Source organism: Rosa rugosa, chromosome 4 (genome assembly GCF_958449725.1).
Source record: "Rosa rugosa chromosome 4, drRosRugo1.1, whole genome shotgun sequence".
In the NCBI taxonomy this organism is placed as follows: domain Eukaryota; kingdom Viridiplantae; phylum Streptophyta; class Magnoliopsida; order Rosales; family Rosaceae; genus Rosa; species Rosa rugosa.
Genome location: NC_084823.1, coordinates 53916925 through 53943533, shown reverse-complemented (window position 1 = coordinate 53943533; position 26609 = coordinate 53916925). Strand labels below are relative to the sequence as shown.

The window sequence follows — 26609 nt, the reverse complement described above, 5'->3', positions numbered from 1 at the left end:
CGGAGTTGCAGCTGGCGGAGCTGCAAGTTGGGCGGAGCGATTGGGGGTCGGGCGGCGAAGTTGCAGGGGAGGCAGGGGGCAACGCAGCGAAGTTGCAGCTGGCGGAGCAATTTGTCTGGCTGGTGTTTGTCGCCGGCGGTGGTGCCCAGCGGACAAGGCTTCGCTGAGGTAGCGGAGAGAGGCTAGCGGAGCTTGTGGCCTTGTGGGTCAAGTGAGAGGACGGAGCCTTGTTCAGCAGTCGCCGGAGCGTTGCCGGTGGAGGTGGCTAGCGGAAGAAGCTCAGCGGAGGCCATTGCCGGCGGAGGTGGTTTGATGACGAACGCTGGCAGGCAAAGGAGGCGGAGCTGCTGGTCGTCATCCTCATGTTTTGTTGTTGGGTGCCCATAGTGAAATTCTGGGTGTCCAGAGCAAATTTGGCACCGAAATTTTGTTTTTTTGTTTTTTTTTTTGAAGGTTCAGCGTTGACCAACCATGTCAGCGTTGACTTTCCCTAATGGGCGCTGACCGACCCTCGATGGGCGTTGACCGACTCCGCCGGGCGTTGACCAAGCATTGACCGCCCCATATGTTGGTGTTTTGAGCAGTTTCTGCAAGTTTTGACCATTCCTTGGGCGTTGACCACGTGTTGACCGGCCCTCAAAGTGCAAATTTCTGCACACTCTGCTCTAGTTGCCGCCAAGAAACATTAATTCAAACATAAACTCAAAGAAGGAAGGAATTTCTTCAAGCTCCGCTAAGCAGACTTAGCCCACGGTAGGTGACGAAGCCATTGTGTTGGCTTCCCACAGACGGCGCCAATGTTAACGTTTGTGATCCATGGGATCTCTAGTTAGCTTAAGTGAGAGAGAGAGAGAGAAAGATTGACACGAGATGTATAGTGGTTCGCCTCCGCATGAGCGGGAGACTACGTCCACTTGAAAGCTATACTAGTGTGTCGAGCCTTGCGGCCTAACAAGATTACAAGAGATGTAATGAATGAATGAATGTCGAATGTTGTGGGAGGAGGCATTCCTTTTATAAGTCAAGGAAGCCATCTCCTTTACTTGTTCTTCGATGTGGGACAAGCAACCATACAATTCTAGCTAGTTCAAGAAGCATGTAGAAAGTCATGTTGTGGAGGCATCTTGGCAAGGGCGGGAAGGTGGCTTCCCGGTGGCGGATTTGCGACTTCCGGATACCGCCGCGTAGCCTGAACATAGGGCTATACGATGCATGTCTCGGTTGGGCCTTGCCATGTCTTGTGGATGTCCCAAAGTGGGTGTTACTTATGCTTGGTGAGATAGCAAATACTCCATATTATTGGAGGTATGTACATAGTTTAAGCATTACCTATTTGATAATGAATGGACACTTTGAAGATTTACTTCTGGTGAAAGAGTTCCTTGACTTTGTGATGCTCAATCTGCATGATGGTCTGGGAATTTGTTCTGGGGCATTTGACATAATTGCTAATAATTTGAATGGGTACTGAAGATGTTGAAAAGATTATTGTAGGCAATCACACACCTCAATTTGAATTATTCTCTCGTGCTTTCATATTTCGAATACTTACGATTACAATCAATGTGAGTTTTTTTCTTGCCTGTCTACTTTACTTAAAGAAGCTTGAGAACTTATTCAAAAAAAAAAAAAAAAAAAAGAAGCTTGAGAACGTTGAATAACATGGCTGATCATTTGCCAAGTCAATATAAAAAATGAAATTCTCATTCATGTAAATAATACTCTGCAGAATTTCTTCATACATAGAAACTTTTCATATCAATTCACTCCAAATTGGAGTCCTGCACAATCTTTTCATACATAGAAACTTAACAATTCACTCCAAATTGGAGTCATGGCCAAAAGTAAAAGTTTACACTTCACCAAAACCCAACAACCTTCAACAATGAAAAAGAGACTATTTGTTAACATCATCAGCTCTACTTCCATATCCTAACCAACATGTTGTGCTCTAATTTTCATTCATTCACGGGATCTTTCATTGTCGAGATCAAAGCGAGTCCTACAACAACATGGCCTCATGTACAAATTGTCACTGACAACATGAGCATGATAAACCTGATAAGGTGAAGATAAATAACATTAGCTTCATAGATTTCATGATTTTTAAATTCGATTGAATTTCATATACATGGATTTATATGAATTTGTCATCTACATGTGTACCAAGATTTTGAAAATACAAAATTGTGCATAATTTATCCTTACAATAATTTATCTACATGTGTAACAGTAATGATACTTTTCACTCTCTTGCTGGATCTATATGGATTTGTCATCTACATGTGCACCAAGATTTTGAAAATACAAAATTGTGCATAATTTATCCTTATAATAATGTCATATTTGCTCAATATCGAACTGTCAATGTTTCTTCAAAAGTTTAAGCCTTGATCATATACATTGCCTTTCAATACAAAGAGGATAATGCCTACAGTTTCGTCTGTTGTCTAAGGCCGCTACTTTTTCTTTTTTGTTCTGTTTTTTTTTTCCTTTTCTTTTCTGTTTCTTCCTGTCCCTTTTATCCTTTACTATCCATTTCATGTGCCTCGGTTTTTTTACAAGTGGTGCAGTATACCTACTGCCTCAGAGACCAAGATCAGCAACCTCTAATATTAGGAGCAAACTAGGACAGAAACAACAGGACAGGGGATAGAAAACAAGAATTAGAGGCTCTACAAGACTTCACATCAACAAATCCCATCTCAGGAAACTCTGATAATTTATTCATCAAACCATGACTTGACAAAAGGCACTTACACTCCCATTAACTATCAGTTACGACTCAATTAAGGATGAGACTCAGACTTCTGAGGCTGAAGCATACAAGACTTAATAGAGGAAACTTTAAGGCTCCGAGATCAATTAGATCCAGCCATATGGATAGAGATGGCTAGAGATGAACTAGATGTTCTGTAACTAAAACTTAGTAATTAATTTGAATTCAATTAATCCAGCTAATTAGATGTTCTCCTTTTCCATTTCTTCCACTCATAAACCCAAAATGGTTTGACAATGATGTCCTCATCAATGAACCAGCATCCTAACCCCCAACTGGAACCAACAGTCTAGCTTTTTTCTACTTATCAAAGTATTCTAACCACATTCATAGTAAGACGCAATAATTTTTATTTTTCTTTTGTGAACATATCTCCCTCTTATAACACAGTTCACTTGATCTGGCTGTCCAGACCGATCATTGTTCTTACCATCTGGGCTACCAACCAAACCACTAAATGCTATACATACATGCATGAAATCAGGAAATTGTTTTGTAAAAAACAGGCACTTAAAATGTTTTGATAATTGGTGCTTGTTAGAATACATAGATTTTGTGGAGAATCCGGGTTTTAATCTAGGATGTTCTCTCTATGCTTATTGTAATTTGGGGTTCAGGCTCTATGTCCCCCCTTGTATTCTGCAATTTCATTAATCAAGGCGTGAGGGCAGCCGCACCAGGCCCACTTCAAAAAAAAAAAAATGTTTTGATATCTAGTATAACAGCAAACGATAACGTCAATATCTCCTCTTCCTATGTAATAAAATGAAATGGTGCAATTGGTTGGTTAAGGGATTACCTGCTAAGATCCCACACCATCAGTCTCCTGCCAAGACAACAAGAAGCTAAGATAGTCTCATTATTCGGATTCCAACCAACTTGGAAAACCTCCTCCCTACAAAAGACAGAATGCGAGATTAAGATTTTGCACACACATTCTATCAAACAGAAGTGTATCATTTGAAGCTATCAGCTCAGCTCCATGAATAAAATTTTGAAATTCAATCTACTGCATCAACAAAACAATTTAGAATTCATTCCTACAATCTCCCAACAAAACACGCCCAAATCCAATAAATTGGAATACACCCAAATCAATTAATAGCAATTAGATCGAGTTAGGCTGACGTGGCGAGCTCACAATGATATCCAAGCAGATCTTAGCAACTTCTTTTCTAGCAGAGAAGCCGAATCCGATCCTAACTCCATACATAGACATAGGAGTCCAAAGTTGATTACCACCCTTGGACTCGAGGACAAAAACTTTCCCAAAAAGCCCAAAATCGGGTAAACCAAAACCGGGTCGTCCAAAAACCTTAGGGACCTAGTTTCTGACAACGGTAGAAAACAGTCAAAAGTTTTATTTATCATAAACACTTGCGGCCTTTTCGAAAGTCAAACACAGCCTCTGTCTTCTTCGGCGTAAATTCCCAGACAGCAGATCGTCCTTCCTTCTCCTCCAAATTCCCGGGTTCGGTTCCATCCAGATGGATTCGGGTCTCAGTGATTGGGTCAAGTACTTGGAGGAGGAGTCATACCCAGTTCCCAGAGACTTCTTGGTCCTTCCCTTGTTTGTTCTCCTCTTCCCTACACTTAGGCTCTTCCTTGATAAATTCGTCTTTGAGGTACTACTGTTCTTTCAGCTCTTACTTTATTGGGTTTCTGGTTATTATTGGATTCATTATAGCATTGAACTAGTTCTTGTTTTCAACTATGATCATAAAGTTCATTATTTTCAACTAATGGATTGCATTACGTGAACCCTTTTGGTATAAAGTTCATAAAGTTTCAAGCTTTTTGTTTGATTTCAATATGGTGTTTGCTGTTTTTGGTAGAAAGTGGTTAGATGAGAATTGGGTTTTATTTGAATAGGGTGGAGAAATCTGTATTGTTAACAACTAGGTGTTGTCTATAGCTCTGTTTTAGTTTGGTGTTTACTCTTGGTTTTTTGTTCTCGAAAGTTATATGTTATCGAATTGATACTTTATCTTTTTACAATTCTAAATGCTTATGAATCCAGATTTGATTGTGGTGCAAAAACTTCATTCTTAAGTTAGTTGACATTTGGAAGTAATAAGCTATCAAAACTTCTTTTCGTGGATAAGTAGACTAACTACTACTGGTCACACTGATTAGGAATGCAAATCTCAGCATTCTGAAGGTCTTCTCTGATGTGCATTACATTTTGTGACAGCCTATTTTTTAAAAAGTGGTGGTTTTAATCAATTTCAGTGGCATCTGTGTTTTGCAGAGATTAGCAAGATGGCTTATTTTTGGAAAGGGACAGAAGAAAGTTGAGACACATGATGAGCGGAAAAAAATTACTAAATTTAAAGAGTCGGCATGGAAATGCCTATACTTTTTTTCCGCAGAGGCTTTGGCCGTTTCCATAACATACAATGAGCCTTGGTTCTCAAAAACAAAAAACTTTTGGGTAGGGCCTGGCGATCAGGTTTGGCCCGACCAGAAAACGAAGTTCGTCCCTTTACTCACTAGAAGAGATGTTTACTTTGATGTCTGATTCATGAGTTATTCATTCTACAAGCAATTTCTTTTTGCATATCATCTGGCTACACATAATTTGACAATTATTCCTTGATTGTCAGATTAAAATTGAAGGCACTCTACATGTATTCTGCTGGGTTTTACATGTACTCCAGCTTTGCTTTGGTGTTTTGGGAAACAAGGCGTTCCGACTTTTGGGTATCAATGGCTCATCATGTAGCAACAACAATATTGATTGTGTTCTCTTACACAGCGAGGCAAGTTTCTAAGGGTTTCTGCTTTTTTCTTGGTGTTCAGACTGCTCTAGGAAGTATAGTATGAAATCCTCACATTTTTTCATGGTGCATGCTCATGATTCTCAAACAAAGGTTTGTTCAAATTTGGGCTAAAGCGCGAGATACCCCTTTTATTCCCCCTGTTTTAATTTTCTGTTTCATCCCTGCAGGTTTTCCCGAGTTGGTTCAATCATTTTAGCCCTCCATGAAGGATCTGATGTGTTTTTAGAAATTGCGAAACTGTCAAAATATTGTGGCTTAGAACTGATTGCCAGCGTTTCTTTTGTTATGTTTGTTCTTTCTTGGACAGTTCTACGTCTTATTTACTTTCCCTTCTGGATAATTTGGAGTACCTGGTGAGTTTAATTTTCACAGATTTTTTGTCTTTGTTTTTGTTGAAATCTGCACAGAGAATGTGACAATATAGTTGTTGGGTTTCCTCTTTAAACGATACAACATAGTTTCATAATCAACCCTGAATATGCATATCAGAACTTCAACAACAAATTTACAAACAGTAACATGCAAATAAGGAACATATTCCTCCTTACCGCCCTTATTATCTGGTATATGAACAACTTAGCCCGTGTCTGATCTTTTGCCTCTTCCTTTTAAGCCCTGCTTTTGTTTACTTAGTACCATATACTACAATAAGATTCATCTTTGCTTTATTTTCTTTTTGGCAGCTATGAATCTCTTTTGAATTTGGACAAGGAAAAGCACATGGTGGATGGATCTATATACTATTACTTGTTTAATACTCTTCTAATTTGCTTGCTCATTCTTCATATTTATTGGTGGAAGTTGATGGTTTGGATGCTCATAAAGCAAATCCGCTCATGGGGGAAACTTGATGATGATGTTCGATCTGGTAATTAGTTAAATTGTGTTGATTTTGTTTTTATATATTATATCTTAAACTATAACTATAAAAACGGATGAAGGTTCTCACTTGTATGAAGAAACAGTTTCTGAAAGAAACATCATACGTTGCTTTCCCTCTTACATGGCATTTTGTGTGGACTGCAGATTCCGAAGGTGATGATGATGAACACGATGATTGACAATAAGAAGATAGTCTTAAACGTGAGGCACCTCTGTATTCTCAAGGTTATAGTGAAACAATAATCACCATGCTTTCTAGCCTATTTAAGCAATCTATAGTGTTTTATTTCTTTCTCCATGCAGATTGAATATTTATACAGGCAAGTGTGTATATCCAGATTATATCCAAAATTCATACATACACAGGTTAGATTTGTTCAAAGACTTGCCCCGATAAAATACCATTGAGTTTTCTGAGATGGGATTGTATTATTGATGCCCATGGCACAGTTGCTTGAACAGGTAGGATGAGGCAGAGAAACTTAATTCATTATTCATTGTCCAAGCTTTGGGAAGCATAACAAACAGCCACCAAAAATATTGGTTATAGAACATTACTATTGCTTGAGGTGTCACTGAGCCTGTATTACATTGTTATTGTTGGTGTAAATTACAATATTTTATCCTTATTCATACTATTCGAGAAAGGTGAATCACTTATAAACATAGACAATGGAGGGCTTTGGCCTGATTTTTATTTCACTCTTCCTCATTTCTTGCCATGTTCAGCTTCAGGCAACACTTGAATTTCAATTGTATATTGTACTGCTACAAAATGTAATTTCAAGGTAAATCATAAGCTGGGCAGTGATCCAGTTAGTTGCATGAAGCGAAACCTAAGCGGGTGTGGTGTGGTGGTCTTGGTCACTTCACCACTGTGGTGAAAATTGTTGCTAAGCACACTTCTGCTCTTGGGTTAGTAGCGCTCCCCACCCACAACAGGTGGGTTGCAAATCAGTGAACCACACTGAGTTGAAGGATAAGACTAAAAATGGTTTGTTATCCTCTTGAACAACTCTGGTCTCTTGTTGTTCTCTTCACAAAACGTCACGATTTATCCTCCATGGGAGTTCAACCCACCTTGCTTTAGCAAAGGGAAGCACAAAATGCACAAATAGCTTTTCGATCAGGTGGCATTGGATTGGATCGCAGACCAAAAGAAGGATGGCAGCTAGGTTCTGTTTACCTTTCTGAACTGAAAGATGCACGCAACACAATGAACTACCTTCTTGTAAATGAGGGGAAGAGTGATGACTTCACAAGCTCTTGGAGTGAAAGACAGGATTTCGTATCACAATTATTGTATTGAACTATTCATAGAATTCCAAGACAACGGGGACTAGGAGTTCCATAAATTACAAATACAAAATCGAATAGTTGAGACAGAAAAATGCATTAACAATAAACCAAATGCACAAACTGTCAAACCTAACCCAAACAGTACCATGAAATAATGGAGGAGCTGCTATAAATTCAATTGCCCTATTGAGTCTGAAGTACAAAAGGAACGGTGCATGATAACCGACTTTAAGGAGTTTTGCTGGAATGTGCAAAGTCAGCACATGCAAAGAAAGTTCATTTCATTCTATATTATCTCATTGAGAGAACTTTGAAATCAACTTGTCCACATGTATTATGATATCGTCAATTCGTGGACGGACTGCAGCTTGTGGCTGAAGCATCCATGTAATAAACTGATGAAGAGCATCTGGATATGGAGGCTTAGGTCCAGCCGGCCACTTAATCTGCACATTGACTATTGCCAATTGTAGGCTTCCTCCAGATTCACCAAGTGCATATTCAAATGGAGATACTCCATACCTATAAAAAGATCAGGCATAAGTATTTGGGGTAAAATGGCAACAGACATGATGAGGGAATTGAGGATAATGATGCTCATAACGATACTAATTGAGTATATCTGGCAGCAAATCATTAAAACATGAGGTAACACGATATTATATTATCTTTATATTGTGTAGTGTTTAGTTATGCAAAAATAAACCTTTGGTGTCACCTCTGAGGAAGGACACGACAAAGATGCCACATGCATGCCAGATACAGATATGTGTACATGTACATACACAGTTTCTTAAACAATGCAACAACAGATGCATTCACTAGTGAAACAGAAGGCACACCCCATATGACGCTCAAATGTAAGTAGTCAGGATCAGTACTCACAGTATGGCATACAAAGTGCATCCCAAAGACCATATATCCGTTCTCTCGTCAATATCTGCCTGGCTTGGGCAATCCCACAACTCTGGAGCTCGAAATGGTGCAGAACAATGCTCAGATGCCCATTCCTACATAGCAAGCAAGAAAAGAAACACTTCACTAAATTTTCTTCTAAAATTTGCTGATAAGAGAAGAGCTCAGACCTCATATCAATTCCCAAATATTGGTCGAGCACCTTCCCAATAGTGCAATTAACATGCAAAGGTCATTAAATGATAGAAATACATATGTTGCTTAAAGGTGTGTATTCTACATGCTGAAACATTTTGCAATTATTGCAAAAAAGAAAAAAAAAATTTGAAAAAAAAAGAAAGAAAAACACACACACACACGTATGTAGAAAACAGAGGTGATAAAGAAGATATACCTGCAACTGCAGTGCCTCAGAACGAGTGCGAATTTGTTTCCTTGCAGGTCGAGCACTGCCAAAATCCATCAATATGGCTAGAGGTGGTTGCCCTTTTCTATGAGTAATCAGGACATTACCGGGTTTGATATCATTATGTGCATATGGTGGTTCAAAATTGTGCATGTGCTTGAGTCCTGCACAAAGCTGTGGCATCGATTTTTCTAAGTTAACATGTGTTTGTTGCTTCCGACCCTGTTCTAGTAACGAAGTAAATCTTGTGGGATGTGGAAGAACAGCTGGGACATGGTATATCAATTACCCCAGAAGGGAAAAAATTAAAAGTTACCATTCTTTTAAACATGCATGTTGTGCATTTCAATTTATTTGCCTTGAGCAGATAACAGCAAAGTCTTTTAGTGTGATATCAGTCAATTAAAAGGTACCCTTTTTTTAAAAGAGAAACTGTATCAAATTAAAAGGGGGATCAATAGGATGACATCTTCATTCACCTGCCGGAATATTTGAAGAACATCTGAGGTTGAATAGAACTCCTTTTTAGTTTTCATAACCTTCGCATTATCCAGTAAAGTTCCATCGAGATGAACTGGAAATAATAAATATGCTTCATGGTTCCAAGATTGGTCTTGTGTAGGCTGCCAAAGTAGATAGGATAGATGAATTAATGGCATCGAGTATTAAGAAAAAACATAGGATACATGAAAATGGGAAAAATAAAACTTCTAACCGGAAGTTACCGTCCTATAATAGAAGTTCATGGACAGAACATGCTACTGTAAGAGAAGTGGTTGGTACTACTGAAAATAAAGGAGCCTAGATAGTAATGATTTGAAGAAAATTCAAAATTGAGAACATAATGCTATTTGACATAACAATGAAGTCAAAAACCGAATTAAAGATATAACTTTGGAACTAATAATATGAAGCATCTCAACTCAAAGCAGGCAAATACTATGAGCCAAGCAAAGTAAAGAATTTCAGGATGTCAACCTTAACGGAAATAATGGCATGATCAAGAAGGGGAAGCAGATTAGGATGAGTGAAAAGTGATGAAACTCGGATCTCCTCCTTGACCAACTCCAACTGTTCGCTATTCTGAATGAGAACTTTTTTCATGGCATAAGTTCCATCATCTGCAAGAGAATAGTAAAAACAAAGCTGAACTCACGTGTATAACTTAATTGCAAACCAGAACCAACAATCATCTCAAATCCGTAAATGTAATACAATATCCCAATCGAAAAATCCAATACCACACGCAAAGAACGAAACTCTGACAAATCATACAACCCAACCAGATTCACTGGGAAACCAAAAACCGGTCCGGCACAATAAGAACAAAGCTTTTAACTAAATCACATTCATACAATACAAATGAACCATTTCAGATTCACATCTCTACAGGGACCAGATCGCGGAATCGAAAAGCAAAGCAGAGAAATTGAAATGAGGAGAGAGGAAGCAGACCAGAAAGGTGAGAAGGGTCCTTGAGTTTCTTGGCGAGAGAGGTAGAGGAGGAGGAGTCGGGGACGACCTCCTTGACCAAAAAGACAAAGGCGAAGCCACCTTCGCCGAGCTGCCTGACGATCTTGAACCGGTTCTCGTTGATCCACACGTCACCTCCGCCGTTAACGGCGTCGTACAGAGCGTTCAGACCAGAGAATGAACACCCCATCTTCTTTCTTTTCTCCAACAACAAGATCACCGAGCTGAGTTCATGTCAAGAGAGAGAGAGTTTTGAGTGTGTGATTTGAGAATTAATTAATAATATTATTACAAGCAAGGAAGGAAAGCAGCAGTATTTTTGGTGTTGGGAATTGGGATCTCTCAAATCTCAGCCAAACACATGGATCGTTTTTGGTATTGCAGGTTTTCAGGGAGCGTCACTCTCACTTCTCCCCCCTCCATTTTATTTATTTATTTATTATTATTTTTTTTTACTTTTTAAGTTCATGTCTTTTAGCCCAGTACCATTTGGTCTAGTGATATAAGTCTCCCCTTTGTAAGTGGGAGGTTGTGAATTCGACTCACAAAAAACTAGTCGTTGATATGATCAAAAGAAAAAAAAAAAATTCATGCCTTTTATATTTTTTGTCTGAAAAACACTTCTAAATAGGATTTTATTTTTATTATATATAATACATATAATGTCTGTATTTTGCAATGCAGTGTCCTTAATCCCTATTTGAGGTTGTAAAATTTATATTTAGATAAGATCTCCCACATATATCACAATATAGGAGAATCATTTTGGTATTCTAAGTCCATATCTTACACATTGTATTTATAATTTTGGTATTATGTCAATTAAAACACAATCTAAATACCATACTTTACAAATACTGAGATTAATAAACATGATAATTTGAATAAGAATGACATGTTGAACCTTATTAACACTACTTTTCTTGCTACCCTTCCATTAAATTTGCTACTCTAGACTCTCAAGATTAATAATTTTGTTTCCCTAAATTTTTAAAATTAGCCATTTTTTATCTTAAATTTTCAAAATTAATCAATGTTTGGATGGAAAAATTGACAAATTAATATGACGAAATAGTAGTAAATTGACTAATTTTGAAAACATAAGTAGTTGATTGACTAATTGTGAAAAAGATGGTTCTAATTGGACCTCTAAATTTGATATTTAGACCTTCAACTTTTTTTCAGTTATTAATATTTGTAATCCTTGATGCGAAGATCTCGATTTCAGGACCAATCATTTCATTGGTCATCTCAAGGGGTTGGTATCAAAGCATTTAGTACTTTATTGGGGTTATGGTCTCCCTCAAACTTTATAGAGATAGGTGAGCTGTCCCTATATACCAATGGTGATCAGTCAACTCCAATGGTGAAAAAAATCTACTTTCTCCTTGAGTCCTTTCTTCTCTTCCAGGTAAACTTTGCAGCCAAACAGCATCCCTACCATTGGTAAATCCAGTAAAAGATGGATAGCTACTGTGAACTGTGAAGTTCACATCACTTCGAAATCATTTACTGTCAGTCAGTTTGACTTGCAGGTAGCTAAACCAGCCGGGTATATGGAGAAGTTGAATCTGGTAACTATGTTTGATATAATGAATTCGATTAGCAGGTATCAATGAACAGATTGCATGAAAAAAGTGAGAAGGAATTGGATTTGCAGTTAAAAGAGAGCCTGCTCTAGTTAACCTAAAATGCAATTGTATCAGACCAAAGATACATTCAGCTGTTTTTGCATATTTATTATGCAACTTGATAAACATAGAGTAATTTTCGTTCAACAATTACAACACTGAAACTCAGTCAACTAGCTCTATCACAATGTCTCTGGTCTCTGTTGCAACAATGCCTGCATAAATTGGAGACTTTCCATCTCTGCTTGAGAGAGTGCCCGGGATCCGAAACAAATGGAACCGATAAAGTGAGCAATGTAGTTTATGCCTTCGCTATGCTGTCTGCACCAATGCCATCATGGTTGGACAATACCGCGCGGTTGTTGCTGAGTTATGCAGTGTATGTTTCCACCCGCTAGAACAATCTCCCTCGCACCTTCAATTTTCACCACCTGACCCAACAATACATTAACAGCTTGTTCCCCAATATAAAAACTAGTGCCAGAACGTTCATTTCTACAAAGATAGAGAGTATCAATCCGTTTGATCTACAATTTTAATGCAACCGTCCTTGTTTGTTTACAATAGCATTGAGAACGTCGAGACCATTCTGTTTTATATTTGATTCCATTTTACAATCTATATTAAGCCTAGCACAGTACACACTAATGATTGTTTGTATAGTTAAAGCAGCTCATAAGAATCACAATATCACAAAGTTCATGGTATGGAAAGGCTTTAGATAGGACACAAGCTTTAGGACCATTGAACTTGATATCAATCATGATTATAAAAGTTAATAAACTAAGCTTACTTCATGGTATGGAAAGGCTTTCGATAGGACTCGAACAGCCTCATCATCCCATTTCTGGTCCCCAAATTGTGGTGCAATGATTGCTCCATTGGCAGTGTAGAAATTCACATAAGAAGCTGCAAGTCTTGTGCCTGCAAGTCTCGGTTTAGCATCGTCCTGTAAAAACAATGAACACCAGGATTGAAAAAATGCAACACACATTTTGAAATTTAAGTGTTCTCTAATTTAACAATCAAAAGGGGTAACTAGTCTATGTATATTCGAGTTTCAAGACCTGTAGCTAGGGGTTTAAACTTTCCAGATCTAAATAGCTCTTGAGTTGTATGTAGTTTGTACAGAAGAGTCGGTTTAAGTATTGTAAAAGTTGAATCCAGGTCTGCAGTGTTTACCTGAGAAACTCCAGCAGCCTCTTCCTCTGTCATGTATAGTGGGCCTGGCACATGAAGCTTAATCACTTCCAACTTCCTACCCTTGGCATCAGTAGTATTGCCGAGGACAGAAAAGGCTTCTACAGCTCGTTCATACTGAGGATCTGTTTCATCATCAGTCCAGGACAACAAAACCACACCAGGCTTCACAAAACAGCACATATTGTCGATGTGACCATTAGTATCATCATCTCCTGCCAAGCATGTTGGTACTCAGTTTAGGTTAAAGTAAAAAATAGGTGACCTAATTCCCCAAATGAAAGAAAGTAAACCAATCATTAGATAGCAGTCAAGTATAGTTCTTACCATATAATCCACGAGGCAACCAAATAATCTTCGTCACTCCAAGATATGCCTTAAGTTGATCCTCTATTTGCTCCTTGGTCAAATTAGGGTTCCTGTTTTTATTTAGGAGGCACTCCTCAGTAGTGAGGCAAGTCCCTAAAGGAAGAAAGCAATTTATGATTAACAAAATAAGATGACAACTGTGCTTGCACAGAGAATGAGCTTTCATAGTGTCTTCATTGTTACCTTCTCCATCTACATGGATGCTTCCACCTTCGAGAATCATGGTATGTGGAAACCTTGGAAGCTTCTCAATTGCCAGAATCTGCAGATTGCGAGTGTCAGGAAAACCTTTAAGCAGTGTCTCAGAAACACAAACGCACAAAGCACATATCCTATAAAATAAAATAAAATATGATCTGTTTAGTTCCTCCAACCTTCTGTGCCACAAGGAGGTCATGACTCCAGTCTGGATAACAACCATCATCAACACCTATAAATACCAAGATTAAGCATTAAATGTGATTATGCACCTTAAAACATAAAAAAGATGCACTAACCACAAAAAGATTCTAGTGTTCTGTTGCTTGAAAGATTGAGCATACAGTGGATCTATAGAAAACTACAACTTCAATATAGACATCAGCTTTGCATAACTATAGAGCGTACCTCCCCAACTGTTAAAATTCCAATCAATGCCAGCAACCTTTGGCTCTGGCTGAGAACATGATGCACTTCTTCCTATGACAATCTGAAAGAATAACAAGTTTTAATCAGATAGTATCCGACTAATGAATAATTGATCAGATTTCCAGAAATGAGTCAAAGAAGAAGCTCACCGTCGGGCCTGTATCACGAAACCAAGAATCATTCAAACTCATCTCGACAACCCTGACATTTTCTGGTAGCTGACTTCGTGCATTCGCCCACTGAGTGTAATGAATTCAAACTTAAATCTCTTCCGACACTGACAAAAAGACCAGTATATACTAAAGACTCTGAGAGCCTCATCTCTTACAAATATTACTAACCTGAGCACCACTGGCACACACGGTGACAGGCTCAAACTTTGAGATTGCAGATGCTACCCTTGCAAACACCAACTGACCAGGCACTGCATTGTTTCTCCAGTTATCTGGGCGCTCCTATAACTCATCATGAAGATGAGATTGTAATCAGAGACTGAACTAAGTAGATTATACCTTATATATGACAAAACGTTGCGCCTCAAAACAATTAGAGAACTGAGTATCAGATTCAAAGTCCAATACATATCTCACTATTCTCTAATAGCTCAAAATTTTCTGACATAAGCTTAATCACTTTGCTGTGTCAAAATTTGCCAAAAACCATCAACACATAATCAAATATATTGGTTTCACATGATCTTGGGAATAGCAAAAAACACAGATTCCAAGAGACCCATCAACCTAAAGATGCAAAATTGATATAAATCTGATGAGAAAAAAAGTGACTTACAGGCCATCCAATCCAGCACTGTGAATGAGGTTCCCACTCTGCAGGCATGTAGTATCCATGGAGACTCGGCGTGCCTTCCATATCCATATCTCTCTCTCAACTCAGGCTCAAAGCCTCTGAGCTGAGAAAAAAGAAGAGAGAGGCTCAATTTCTCAAACCCTCTGAACTGGGTCAGTTTTGTAGTGTGTTGCCTGCACAAGTCAGGGTTCCAGTGTTTTTGGCTCGTACTGCTGACTCGACTCTCAATTGGACAAGTGTGAAAAGCAAAACTATTAAAGTAATGACAAACAAGAAAGAGTTTTATCCGAAGTCTCTGCAATTTAATAATTGCAATTCATGTGCTGCGAATCTGGTACAGAGTTTTATCCGAAGTAGTGCAATTTAATAATTGAATTCATGTGCTCCGAATCTGGTACAGAGTTTTATCCAAAGTGCAATTTATGTGAGTCTGTCATGAAAAAGACCACAACTTTAGGTTACCAAAAGACCAAGACCCAAAAAAGACCACACCTTTCATCAAGCTCTGTAATTTTTACATTACTGTGCAGTAAAATTCATCGCCAAAAAGAATCTGGGCAAACCTTTACCGACTTCCAGAAGATGAAAGCAGAGCAAAAACTTACACAAACAGAATTTACATTTTTTTTTTTTTATATGAAAAGAGTAATTGGCAGACCCAAAATGGATCTGAACCAATGAAATGACCTACAGAAACAGAGTCTTAACACGAATTTTGCAGCTGATCTTTTCTCGCGCGTACGTCTCAGACTTAACCAACCAGGCTGCACCATGTGTCACCGCTCTCACCATTCACAAGATGCCAAGAATCATAGCAGGAATGCGAACCCATTAAACTTTTGCCAGAATCTACTAGCAAGTACGTCTTCAAGAAATTCAGAGATAAATTTGCGACTCTGGCTCAAGTTTCTCTATTGGGAAAGGTTTGGTCTTTGTGCCCCAACCACTATTTTCTTTGTTTTTAGATCACTGTTCCATCTGGTATCTCCATTTTTCAGTTGTTTACATCAGAATGATGATTGTTAGTCTCTTGACTCTGATTTTTTTCTCTTTAGATTTCATGACTTTTGGGGATTGGAATGTTGACTTAGAACATGGAAATTTGTTAGTTATAGCATGACTACTTAGATGGTTAAAGTTCTGCAATTTCATTGCTGTTTGATTCTTCTCTATATGAGCTCATTCAAAAGTGTTGCTTTTGGTGTTTGTCTATAGAAAAATCTGCATGTATATGCTTCTTGGGGAAATGGGCTCTTGATAGTTTTGTGATATTAATTTATGAATTAGTGTTTCTTGATGACTTGTTGTTCTGGGTATCTCCATCCCACTTATTATATTGAGAATGATGATAGTTGCTAGTTAAAGTTTCGTGTCTTTGTTAATTTCATTACTTTAGGAAGGGGAAAAGGAGTTTATGAATGCTGTTTGCTTGTTTATAATTGGGGTCGATAAACTCTTGGTTCTGGCATATGTACTTGATCTTCAAGCATGGACATTGATCCCTTAGGCAATCAAGAATTTAAATTCACAGTTTAAAGTTCTGCAATTTTATTACTGTTTGATTCTTCTTTATGTAATGTTTCCTTTAATATGTGTGTACAGCGTACAGAGAATGATATAGACTTTTAGCTCTAGATGGCTAAAGATACAAATGATGCTGAGTCACCTAGGCCACGTTCTGGTCTATTGCGAGATCAGGTCCAACTAGTTAAAAGGAAGGACTGTGACCGATATGAAATTGCCCCCATTCCAGATATACTTTCGTTTGAGAAAGGTTTCTTTATAGTGATACGGGCATGCCAGTTGTTGGCTCAAAAGAATGATGGGATAGTACTCGTTGGAGTAGCAGGCCCATCTGGAGCAGGCAAGACTGTTTTCACGGAGAAGGTGCTGAACTTTATGCCCAGCATTGCTGTCATTACATTGGATAACTACAATGATGCAAGTCGTATCGTTGACGGCAACTTCGATGGTAAGCAATCTCACTCTCACTTGGATCAACTATTAATTTCTCCAGTTATCAACATCTTACTTTTTATTTTATTAAATTTTTCTCCCTATGTTATGCATCATTCTTCAGTACCGCTAATTGTTTTTATTTTTCTTAAAACTGAAAGTGTAATTCTATTTTCTTCCTCCATCATATGTTTTCCTTTGTCGTCAATTAGTTCAATGAATGATTATAGATCAGAGCACTCACTAAAATGGTTGTAATGCTTTGAAACAGATCCACGCCTGACAGATTATGAGACATTGCTTGAAAACATACATGGCTTAAAAGCGGGGAAGGCTGTTGAGGTTCCAATATATGATTTCAAATCTAGCTCTCGCATAGGCTACAGGTAGTGCATTTGTGCATGATGTGGAAAATCCTTTGCCATGTTAACTTCCCATCCTCCTTAAATTCCATTTCTACTGTTGACTTGCTTATGTTATTGTTGATGTGATACGAAATTTAACTGACTCCTAGATGAGGCTCATCATGTCTAGACTTCTTCTTTTTGTGCCTTGTGAATAATTTTAGTTGCTCGCGTGTCTTCTGACATTACTGTACTGTATATTCTTGGTCATTCGCATGCTTCTAACAGGACAGTGGAGGTCCCTAGCTCTCGAATTGTAATAATTGAGGGCATATATGCCTTAAATGAGAAATTGCGGCCTTTGCTGGATCTTCGCGTGTCTATAACTGGTGGAGTTCACTTTGACCTTGTCAAGCGGGTTTTACGAGACATCCAACGTGCAGGCCAAGAGCCTGAAGAAATTATTCATCAAATCTCTGAAACGGTTACCCCTCTATCCTGTGCTAGAATTTATTTTTGTTTCTGTTCTGTAACATGTAATGATTGGCATACAAAGGGTTTCTGGTGCTTGACATCTATATTTTTGATACAGGTGTATCCTATGTACAAGGCCTTTATTGAGCCAGATCTCCAGACAGCACATATTAAAATTACCAATAAATTTAATCCCTTCACTGGTTTTCAGAATCCGACTTATATATTAAAGGTTTGCCATAAATTTTTTTTGTTTAGGTCTTTCTTTTCGCTCAGTTTGTATGCTTCAGGTAACACCTATTTATGCAAGCTATTTCTCTGTTCATTTTTCCTTATTGCAGTCAAATAGGGCAGTGACAGTGGATCAAATCAAGGCTGTTGTTTTTGAAGAGCACAAAGAAACCAGAGAAGAAACTTATGACATATATCTTTTACCACCAGGTGAAGATCCTGAAGCATGTCAATCGTATCTAAGGATGAGGAACAGGGATGGCAAATACAATCTCATGTTTGAGGTTGGACATTTTTTAAACTAAAGATCCTTAAATTAATGTGTATGTGAGTTAATTCTACCAAAGAAGGCGGACACCTCATAAGGTTTATTTCAAATTTTCCTGAATATGAGAGGTGTCTCACACCTCATACTAATGTGCTCCTGTTCTAATGGACGGACTAGTAATTATCATCACTATCTTACTTGCTGCCCTAAGTGTTTGACTCTTCTTTGTCAGCCACCACTATGCGTTACTAACTGCTGTAGATCCAAAAGAGAGCTGCAGTTCATGAGTGTTTTTTTCAATTTTTCTCTTGTGTACTTTACGTTAATGAACTATATGAAGTTATCAATGCCTTGAAAACATCTGATATTCCTAACCTATAACTACTTGATTTGTTTAGTTCTACTCACTGGGTTTCAGTTCCTTATATTTATTGCTATAAGTTCTGTATACTAGTGGAGTTGAAAATTGTGGTAGTGAGGCTTAACCTATATGTCCCGAAATATACCGTCAGTCCTTAGTCGATTGAAGTGACAGTTTAAATGTGCCTATCCATTTCAAATTGGCAACTTGGTATTTTATTTAATGAAAGGAACTTTGGGTACATAGACACTACGGGAGAGGGATATACTCCTTGATTTTTGTAATCGCCAAAATTGTATGACGAACCTTTTTGTTCTTAGAAATACGCTTTGCTCTGCACTTGGATAATCAACTTTTAAGGCAAAGATTTGAAGATCGTGACTTAGGGAGTTTGATGGGAGCACATTCTTACATGTCTGGAAAGTCATTAACAGCTTACATGGTTGTTTTTTCAGTTACATGGGGATGCAGGTGAATAATTCCATAATTAGTGTTTAGGATTCTGATGATATGTGCTTGGTCCCAGATTAGACTTAGATATTAATCATATTATAGATAGTACCCAGAGAAGGATTTCTGACTAGTTTTACCTCTCTTTCAGGAGTGGGTTTCGGATAGTCCCTTCATAATATCACCAAGAATAACTTTTGTAGTTAGTGTGCGCCTTCTTGGAGGTCTCATGGCTCTGGGGTATACAATTGCAGCCATCCTAAAAAGAAGCAGTCATATTTTCAGTGATGATAGGGTCTGCGTGAAAACTGATTGGCTGGAGCAGCTTAATCGCCAATATGTTCAGGTATCATGACATTTTGTCCATTCAGTTGTTGAGATTGTTTTGGAATTCGTGGGATGTTTTTTTTTCATTTATAATATGTGATGTTTTGAAGTAGTCTGAGATGATCTTTGGTCTTCTGTAAAGGATGCAAGCATATATAATTGCTCACTTCAAGTTGGAAACACCAGTTAAACACCAGTTCTAAGATTAACTGATTTTCCTTTTTTCCTTTTTCTCCTGAATTTTTATTTTCTTCGAAATACCTATATTACGATTTACTGATATTGTGTACATTTCATACAAAAAAAAAAAAGATTGTATACATTTGAGTTTTAGGGTAGTTATCACATTGGCTATGCAGCTCAGCCCAATGGTAGGGTAGTCATTTTAGTTCTATGGTCAGCTGTAAAATATTCTACATCATCAAGAAAAAGAAAACGAAAGACTACAAGTGTTTCATTTTCTGGGAGAATTTTGCAATGCTTAGCACTAATTCATTGAACTGGGTATGAAGGTACAAGGAAAGGATCGTCTATATGTTAAATATATCGCGGAGCAGCTGGGCCTGGAAGGTTCATATGTTCCCCGTACTTACATTGAACAAATTCAGCTGGAGAAACTTGTAAATGATGTTATGGTATGACTCTTTCAATTGATCATGCATTCTCCTACTCGTGGATGGTTCTAATGTGATCATTATTCAGGCCTTACCAGATGATTTGAAGACAAAGCTCAGCATAGATGATGATTTTGTTTCAAGCCCTAAAGAAGCCCTTTCCCGAGCCTCAGCAGATAGGAGAAGCAAGTATCTCAACCGGTACTTTTCATTATCAGCTATTTGCTCAGAATAGAAAGGAATTTAAAGTAAAAGGGAAGGAAGGGAAATGAGGTAAAAATGAAAAACCAAACTTACATAAAGAAAAGGAAGCCACACTGAATTAAACGGCTTTTTTTAAGTTGTAAATTATTATCCAGCTGATCATGGTTTGTTATGTACTGATTGGTTCATTTAACTGAACATTCTCTACACTGGGCAGCGATATGTCACGCTCTTTCTCAAATCACAGGGACAAGACTCTTTCCAAGTTAACAAGGCTTTCTGTTAACAATAGAATGTTTGATGGGAGAGCCCTGGAATCACCTGCTACAATTTCAAACCAGGTGTGTCAACTCTTCCTTGTGAATGGCTGTGATATGTGTAGAAATTCCCATTTTAATATGGAATTGTTTGTCACCAAAAACTCCTGTCCTGTATTATTTTAGGGAGTTATCACCCAGCTTTCGGAACAGATATCTACGCTGAATGAGAGGATGGATGAGTTTACGTCTCGTGTAGAAGAGCTCAACTCCAAGGTCTTGGTCAGAAAAACTTCAGCTAGCCAGCAGAACTTGGCTTTGCAGGCTGAAGCGTGCAATGGACCTGCACCTGCTTCTCTTTTTGTTACTGGATTAAGCAACGGTGCGTTGACAGGATCCCTACTGCCAAGTTCTGCATCTTCTTCACAATTAGCCAAGGAATCTCCGTTGATGGAAGAGGTATTTTCTGATAAATGACACACTCATAAAACTGGAGTAACAACTCTGCTGGACTGAAGCTACAATGTCCATACCAAAATACTGCATTTCATTGCGAAATACGTCCCGTCTGTGATTTTATCATATAAAACTGTCTGTCAGAGGTGGTTTGATCTGTTCTTTTCTCTAATTTTCTGACAGATACAAGCAATCACACGAAGCCAACGCCAGATCATGCACCAAATAGACAATTTGAGCAACCTTCTACGGGAGTACTCAGCAGAGAGACTTCGCCTAGGAAGAGCAGATAGTACTGGCCGAGGGAATGATATCGACTCCATTGGTCCAATTATACTTGCTTTGGCAATTGGTGGTGCAGGTGTCTTGTTCTTCAGGAGTTTGACCTCCCAAAAATAATGTATTGCCAAGCAGCGAACTTACAGCATAAAATCTGATACCATAAAGTATATATAAACCTCATGACGGAAGAGCCAGGAGTTCTGCTTTTCAACAAGGGTGTAGCCCGTTTATGTGTCGAAGGGAGGCAAATTTAGAGTTCTCTCATATTGTATATGGTATAACTTGGTTAGCAGGTTCTGTTATTACTGTTGTACTCGGATTATTTTGAATGCTTACAAGTATACAAGTGCAAGAGTTGTAGTTAAGCCAGTCACTCCGATCCATCTGCTTTTACTTGACAGATTCTTACATGGGGCGATTCTTAGTTTTCATTTGGCAGTGCAAGTAACATATAAATCAATTCGCAGGTGAACACCTAGTAGCGTATTTATAATGTTCAAAACCATATCTATGATGAAGCATTACCAAAAGAAAAAGGCTTCCACAAAGAAAATTAAGTAGTAAAACAAGGATCTCATATTCCATCGAGAAAATCAAATCTGCTGATGTTCTACTCCAATAGGTACATAAACAAACACATTGTGTCTTAACATTTGCTGAAACAAACTACATAGCCCAGCACTCGAGGCACTAAAAAGGAAAAACCTCATACAAGATAGTCAGTAGTACAGGGGCAAGTAAATTTTTCCAGCCTTCAGAAAAGAGTGGAGGAAAAAAGTTCAGAAACTTCTCCCGCAACCTGATCATAATCTGCCTTTAGTTTCTCTTGTTCTTCTTGTGCTAACTCACCCTTGGTCGGCTTGGTTATCACCAGAACGCAGCATGTTGGCCTCTTGGTTGCCCCCGCATTTGCAAGATCCTGAAGTACACATTAACCTTATTAAGATACTGCTTTTCTAATACTGAATGAAGAAAACTTCCAAAATTATGAGGAATTCAACAGATAAGTTCAATAAAATATGGTATTATGTTTGATTAATTAGTTGTTGATTTCTGTTTCTAACATGCACATACAAATATATGTATTGCACTTCTTTTTTAAACCGAAAACTTACTTCTTTGGAGGACACATAAACATATGGAATTTCAGCCTCTTCACATAAGATTGGAACATGAGTGATCACATCGATAGGAGAAATGTTCCCAGCTATAACACATAATCTGCACTCACAATGAAAAAGTATGCACGATCATTAAAAGTTCATCAAAAAGCCACAAAAGTAACTCCACTGCAGAACAATCTACATGCTAAAGCCGCTTCCATGAACTAGAGTTCTTCTCCGCATAGGTGACTCGACTTCAAAAGGGCTTCCCTTAGAACCCAAAATATCATTTTCTTACACATTATTATCAACTTTGAAATTCCGATTAATCTAAAAATGAACAAGCTGCATATATGACTGTTCTCAGTGATTCTACTATCAAAGTTGGGCTCTTTCCTTTCGATTCAATCTTTTAAGGTCGCAAATGAATTTTCCCTTCCAAACTATCGAAAAGAAATAAAGAACAGAGTACAAAACTGACCCCTTTTGACCTCGCCTTATGCTTTTAACAACCTCCTTCACTCCTCTCTTCAAGCATTTGTGTTCAGCAGCTACAAGACACAACATATACAAATCAAAATCAAATTTCCCCAAATTATTCAAAAAATCAGTGTATCAACACGCGTATATTACCTCTGCGGACAAGCTTGAGAGTTCGCTTTCCGAGCTTCTTGCCGGCGAGGGGCTTCGCTATCGGAGCAAGAGCCTGTGTCTTCTTCCTCTCTCTCTCCTTCTGGTGCGACTTCTCTACTTCGCTATCGCTCCCCATCTCTCTCTCTCTTCTTTTACTCTCTGTGGAGACTAGGGTTTTTCTCTCTCGCGCCTCACACTAAGATTTAGGTCTTTTATTGGAAGGGTTTAAGACTTATGGGCCTCGAATGGGCTTTGACGGACACTTGTAATGAACCGAAGCTAACTAAAGGCCCAATTAAAGTTGGGTGCGTGCGCCTGGCATGGGCTTTCCATCGCACATATAATGCGCCAAACCTAACTAAGGGCCAGTTTAGTACGACTGTAAATCTATACTATTATTAAGAGAAGTGACTTTGTTAGTCAAAACAGAAAAAATGTACCAAAATGACCTTGAAATATTAAAAAACTAGGGGAAATGATCATTTACCCAATTTTAGCTTAAAAATTGCCCACTTACCCAAACACTCTAAGAGATTGTCCACTTACCTAAACACTCTAAGATATCATTTCCCTAATACCCAATTAAGTATTTTTTTATTCATTTTTATTTATTTTTGGGACAATTTTGCCCTCTCCTTCTTTGTCACTTAGAGAGAGAAGTCATCGGAGTCCTTGCCGGACTCCGGCGACCGGTCACCGGATTCCGGCGTCTGATTTTATTACCCCCCAATAATATCCAGTAATCATATTATTGCCCCCCCCCCAATAAACATATTATTGCTCCCCAATAACAAGTTTATTGTGGATCAATAATTAGTGAAAAATGAAGATGTTTTGAATTTTGAAAGCTTTCGGAGGTTTATTCAAATAAATAATCTTATTATTGCCCCCCAATAATTTTATTATTGCCCCGACAAACATTTTACTGCCTCTCAATAATCTTATTATTACCAACCAAATCATAATAAAAAAAACAATCACTACCGGCAAAATCTGTTCTAGTAAACACTGAACCATACTGATAGGAGCATTTTAAAGTGGTATTTTAATAGTTAATTCCTCACATTTTGCTTAGTTAATTCCTTAACGAATCGATTTTTAACCCAATTTCTATTTTCTTAGGTACATTGGAGTAAATGATGGTGAAATGAGCATTAGGTCCACACTTACCTATAAATGGTGGAGAAAAATGGAAATGTACTAAAATGTCAATTTTACACATTTTCCTACTCCGGCTAGGAGAAACCAAGCCAAGCAAGGAAGAAGGAGCGGCCGCCGGACCAAATGAACTTCAAATGAGCTGAAACTTTCCAGATCCATTCTACACATCCTAAGGATCATTTCTTATGAAGAGTGCCAGAGCTATAATTGAGTGGAAGGCCTTCAAACAGTCAGCCCAATTTCCTGCAAAAGCAAAAACTGGAAAACTGGACCTGTAAGAGGTCCAGCAGCATTTCCAGCCCAAAGGCATGGAGATAAATTCTGAAATTTTACCAAAATGATCTACACTCATGGTAGATCATTTCATATGAAGAAGTCACGAGCCAAAACTGAATTCCTGTTGGAGAAATAATTGAAGGAATAAAAGGGCAGAAACTGACCTAAAACAGCTCAACACCACATGTTCAAGTTTCCTACCCACATGAAGAAAGCTAGATGCTTTTCTCTTTTTCCTTGGATATATTTTTCTGCTCCAATAGATCATCATCACTTCCATACTTCTGCACCTTCATGCCTTGCTTTCATTTCATCATTACTCCATCTTTTCCATATTTTACAAACCACTTTCATTATTTTTCTTCCATTTATCATTTCACTCTTCTTTTTCTTCCCTATATAAACACCTTCTCCTCTCACTCTAAACACATTCCTTCATCCATTTCATCTTCTTTGTCTCTCTATTTCCATTCCATTTTTCTCTCCATTCTCTAGTTGCAAAATTCTGCGTTTTCAAGTAAGAAGAATAAGAAGAAGAAGGAGCCGGGAATATCATATCCTCCATCGTCCACCTTGAAGGCTTGCTTCCAAGATTCAAGATTTCAACGTTTCAAGCACTCCATCTCCATCTCCAACTCACGGTGTAATTCATTCTTTTTCCTTATTTAATTTCGTAGGAATTTGTTTCTAGTTAACAATAACATTAAGGGCAAAGTTTAAGCCCAATTTCTATGTTTGAATAAAAATTGTGATTTCTTTATGTTGATTTTTATGTTGCTTGTGTGAGATTGCTTAATTGATTTTGGATTATGGAAAACTTTTATATGTATGTGTTCTTTGATGGCCAACTTAGGATATATGCATGTAATTGGTGCTAGATTTAAGTAGTAAAGGCTTTGGACAAAAGTCGAAATCAATTAAGGAGGATTGCAAATAGATGGACTTTTTCATACTAGGTTGTGCACTTTGGTTGACATCCTTTCTTTGTTCTTCATGCATTGAATGTGTTCTTGATTAGCTAGTTTTCTAGACTATGATTGCATGTTCAATAGGTTTAATTTAGGTGCTTTCACTTAGATTAAATATTCAAGGAAAGTAAAATATGGGAAATCATTTGCTTCGAATGTTTCACATGGTCAACTTATTTCTCATGACATAGATAATCAACTATAGGAATTGTAATTGGATTTCATTCATATGATTGTAGTTTTGATCTTTGTTTCTTGTGTTCCACCCTTGTATATGTGTTTTTACACTTTCTTTATTTCATTTAATTTTAATTCCAATTCTATAATCTCAAAACCCCCCTTTTTATATTAACTTGTATATATTTTTATTCTTTATTTTATTTTTGTACATAATACTTTTTAATTTATTATTTTAATTCTTTATTTGTTTTTTTTGACAATGACAGGTGTACCCTCAATCCCCGGAATAGAACGATCCCTATTTGCTTATACTACTAACGATGTTTTCAGGGTTAAATTATGCGCTTGCTTTGAGCGTATCACATACACCACCCAATAATCATTTGTTTATACATTTATACCAACTGAAATCATAATTGGCAAGTCAATTTTGAAAAAGTTTGTTGGGCAAGTCAAAAAATTACAAAACCAAGCATATAACTAGTAGAGAAACATAACAACATATATTCTCAATTTTATATTTACCTAAACAAGGATTATTAGAAACTAAAGAATGAGGGACCTACACTCTAGGAGCCGCCCTCTATGAGCCTACATAGATCTGAGATTTGTTCGCAGCATAATCGGAAAAAAAAAAAAAAAAAAAAAAAAGAATGAGGGACCTCATGCTTTTCCCGTACCCTCTTCAGAAACCAAAGCTTTTCGAAGCACACAGAGCTATAGCCACAATTGAAACAACACCACCTTGATATAGAGTAGTACGAAGGCCCTTGCTCTACCCAAAGTCTGTCACTAAATTAGCTTCGATGAAGAAAATAGCATAAAGAAACTAAAGGTTTCACACACACTTCGTCGACAAGGCGCAGTACGCCGCTCTCATGGAGTCTGTGATC

General features: G+C 37.8%; 5 protein-coding genes across 19 annotated transcripts; 2 read left to right on the top strand and 3 right to left on the bottom strand.

The window, feature by feature from the left end:
- Positions 1-4120: 4120 nt before the first annotated feature.
- LOC133742806 (ceramide synthase 1 LOH3-like) lies at positions 4121-7152 on the top strand. 11 transcript variants are annotated; one of them, XR_009862737.1, is made up of 8 exons: positions 4121-4404; positions 5031-5254; positions 5386-5541; positions 5730-5915; positions 6246-6430; positions 6589-6645; positions 6748-6810; positions 6907-7152. XR_009862737.1 is itself a non-coding variant. In XM_062170484.1 (7 exons), exons 1-6 carry the CDS (start codon positions 4267-4269, stop codon positions 6621-6623), a joined length of 924 nt encoding a protein of 307 aa, XP_062026468.1. In that variant the 5' UTR covers positions 4121-4266; the 3' UTR covers positions 6624-6645; positions 6748-6818. The 11 variants fall into 11 exon arrangements, 4 of the variants coding, with proteins under 4 accessions (XP_062026468.1, XP_062026470.1, XP_062026469.1 ...); XR_009862736.1 differs by having other exon boundaries at positions 6895-7152; XR_009862744.1 differs by having other exon boundaries at positions 6724-6810.
- Positions 7153-7710: 558 nt separating this feature from the next.
- On the bottom strand, positions 7711-10942 carry LOC133742805 (uncharacterized). The gene is made up of 6 exons (XM_062170482.1): positions 10520-10942; positions 10043-10185; positions 9544-9687; positions 9053-9238; positions 8629-8753; positions 7711-8265 (listed from the first exon to the last, which is right to left on the bottom strand). The coding sequence occupies exons 1-6, from the start codon at positions 10725-10727 to the stop codon at positions 8040-8042; spliced, it is 1032 nt and encodes a 343-aa protein (XP_062026466.1). The 5' UTR covers positions 10728-10942; the 3' UTR covers positions 7711-8039.
- Positions 10943-12197: 1255 nt separating this feature from the next.
- On the bottom strand, positions 12198-15497 carry LOC133742406 (agmatine deiminase). The gene is made up of 10 exons (XM_062170062.1): positions 15154-15497; positions 14706-14819; positions 14514-14603; positions 14344-14425; positions 14112-14167; positions 13921-13999; positions 13696-13830; positions 13351-13583; positions 12962-13117; positions 12198-12599 (listed from the first exon to the last, which is right to left on the bottom strand). Exons 1-10 carry the CDS (start codon positions 15238-15240, stop codon positions 12504-12506), a joined length of 1128 nt encoding a protein of 375 aa, XP_062026046.1. The 5' UTR covers positions 15241-15497; the 3' UTR covers positions 12198-12503.
- Positions 15498-15876: 379 nt separating this feature from the next.
- LOC133742404 (inorganic pyrophosphatase TTM1-like) lies at positions 15877-21764 on the top strand. Of its 5 annotated transcripts, none has more exons than XM_062170060.1 (12): positions 15879-16094; positions 16774-17143; positions 17399-17513; positions 17760-17955; positions 18064-18177; positions 18287-18460; positions 19407-19601; positions 20095-20217; positions 20285-20397; positions 20648-20741; positions 20844-21116; positions 21297-21764. In XM_062170060.1, exons 2-12 carry the CDS (start codon positions 16807-16809, stop codon positions 21510-21512), a joined length of 1950 nt encoding a protein of 649 aa, XP_062026044.1. In that variant the 5' UTR covers positions 15879-16094; positions 16774-16806; the 3' UTR covers positions 21513-21764. The 5 variants fall into 5 exon arrangements, with proteins under 5 accessions (XP_062026045.1, XP_062026044.1, XP_062026041.1 ...); XM_062170057.1 differs by having other exon boundaries at positions 15882-16094; positions 20618-20741; XM_062170058.1 differs by having other exon boundaries at positions 16094-16192; positions 20618-20741.
- A 189-nt stretch (positions 21765-21953) lies between these two features.
- LOC133745297 (H/ACA ribonucleoprotein complex subunit 2-like protein) lies at positions 21954-23333 on the bottom strand. Its single transcript, XM_062173357.1, has 4 exons — positions 23132-23333; positions 22980-23049; positions 22511-22616; positions 21954-22314 (listed from the first exon to the last, which is right to left on the bottom strand). The coding sequence occupies exons 1-4, from the start codon at positions 23265-23267 to the stop codon at positions 22150-22152; spliced, it is 477 nt and encodes a 158-aa protein (XP_062029341.1). The 5' UTR covers positions 23268-23333; the 3' UTR covers positions 21954-22149.
- Between the last annotated feature and the right edge of the window lie 3276 nt (positions 23334-26609).

Bases quoted from the DNA above. Each gene is read 5' to 3' on its own strand.
- LOC133742404 (XM_062170057.1), top strand. From the start codon at position 16,807: ATGGCTAAAGATACAAATGATGCTGAGTCACCTAGGCCACGTTCTGGT. The intron at 17,144-17,398 runs GTAAGCAATCTC...GCTTTGAAACAG, and splicing joins CGTTGACGGCAACTTCGATG to ATCCACGCCTGACAGATTAT. The intron at 17,514-17,759 runs GTAGTGCATTTG...TGCTTCTAACAG, and splicing joins AGCTCTCGCATAGGCTACAG to GACAGTGGAGGTCCCTAGCT.
- LOC133742806 (XM_062170484.1), top strand. From the start codon at position 4,267: ATGGATTCGGGTCTCAGTGATTGGGTCAAGTACTTGGAGGAGGAGTCA. The intron at 4,405-5,030 runs GTACTACTGTTC...TGTGTTTTGCAG, and splicing joins TTGATAAATTCGTCTTTGAG to AGATTAGCAAGATGGCTTAT. The intron at 6,431-6,588 runs GTAATTAGTTAA...TGTGGACTGCAG, and splicing joins TGATGATGATGTTCGATCTG to ATTCCGAAGGTGATGATGAT.
- LOC133745297 (XM_062173357.1), bottom strand. From the start codon at position 23,267: ATGGGGAGCGATAGCGAAGTAGAGAAGTCGCACCAGAAGGAGAGAGAG. The intron at 23,050-23,131 runs GTAATATACGCG...TGTGTCTTGTAG, and splicing joins TCTCAAGCTTGTCCGCAGAG to CTGCTGAACACAAATGCTTG. The intron at 22,315-22,510 runs GTAAGTTTTCGG...TGTGTACTTCAG, and splicing joins TTTATGTGTCCTCCAAAGAA to GATCTTGCAAATGCGGGGGC.
- LOC133742805 (XM_062170482.1), bottom strand. From the start codon at position 10,727: ATGGGGTGTTCATTCTCTGGTCTGAACGCTCTGTACGACGCCGTTAAC. The intron at 9,688-10,042 runs GTTGACATCCTG...CTACTTTGGCAG, and splicing joins ATGCCATTATTTCCGTTAAG to CCTACACAAGACCAATCTTG. The intron at 9,239-9,543 runs GTGAATGAAGAT...TCGATGCCACAG, and splicing joins TTCTTCAAATATTCCGGCAG to CTTTGTGCAGGACTCAAGCA.
- LOC133742406 (XM_062170062.1), bottom strand. From the start codon at position 15,240: ATGGATATGGAAGGCACGCCGAGTCTCCATGGATACTACATGCCTGCA. The intron at 14,426-14,513 runs GTGAGCTTCTTC...TTATTCTTTCAG, and splicing joins TTCGTGATACAGGCCCGACG to ATTGTCATAGGAAGAAGTGC. The intron at 13,584-13,695 runs GTAAGAACTATA...CATGCTTGGCAG, and splicing joins GTTGCCTCGTGGATTATATG to GAGATGATGATACTAATGGT.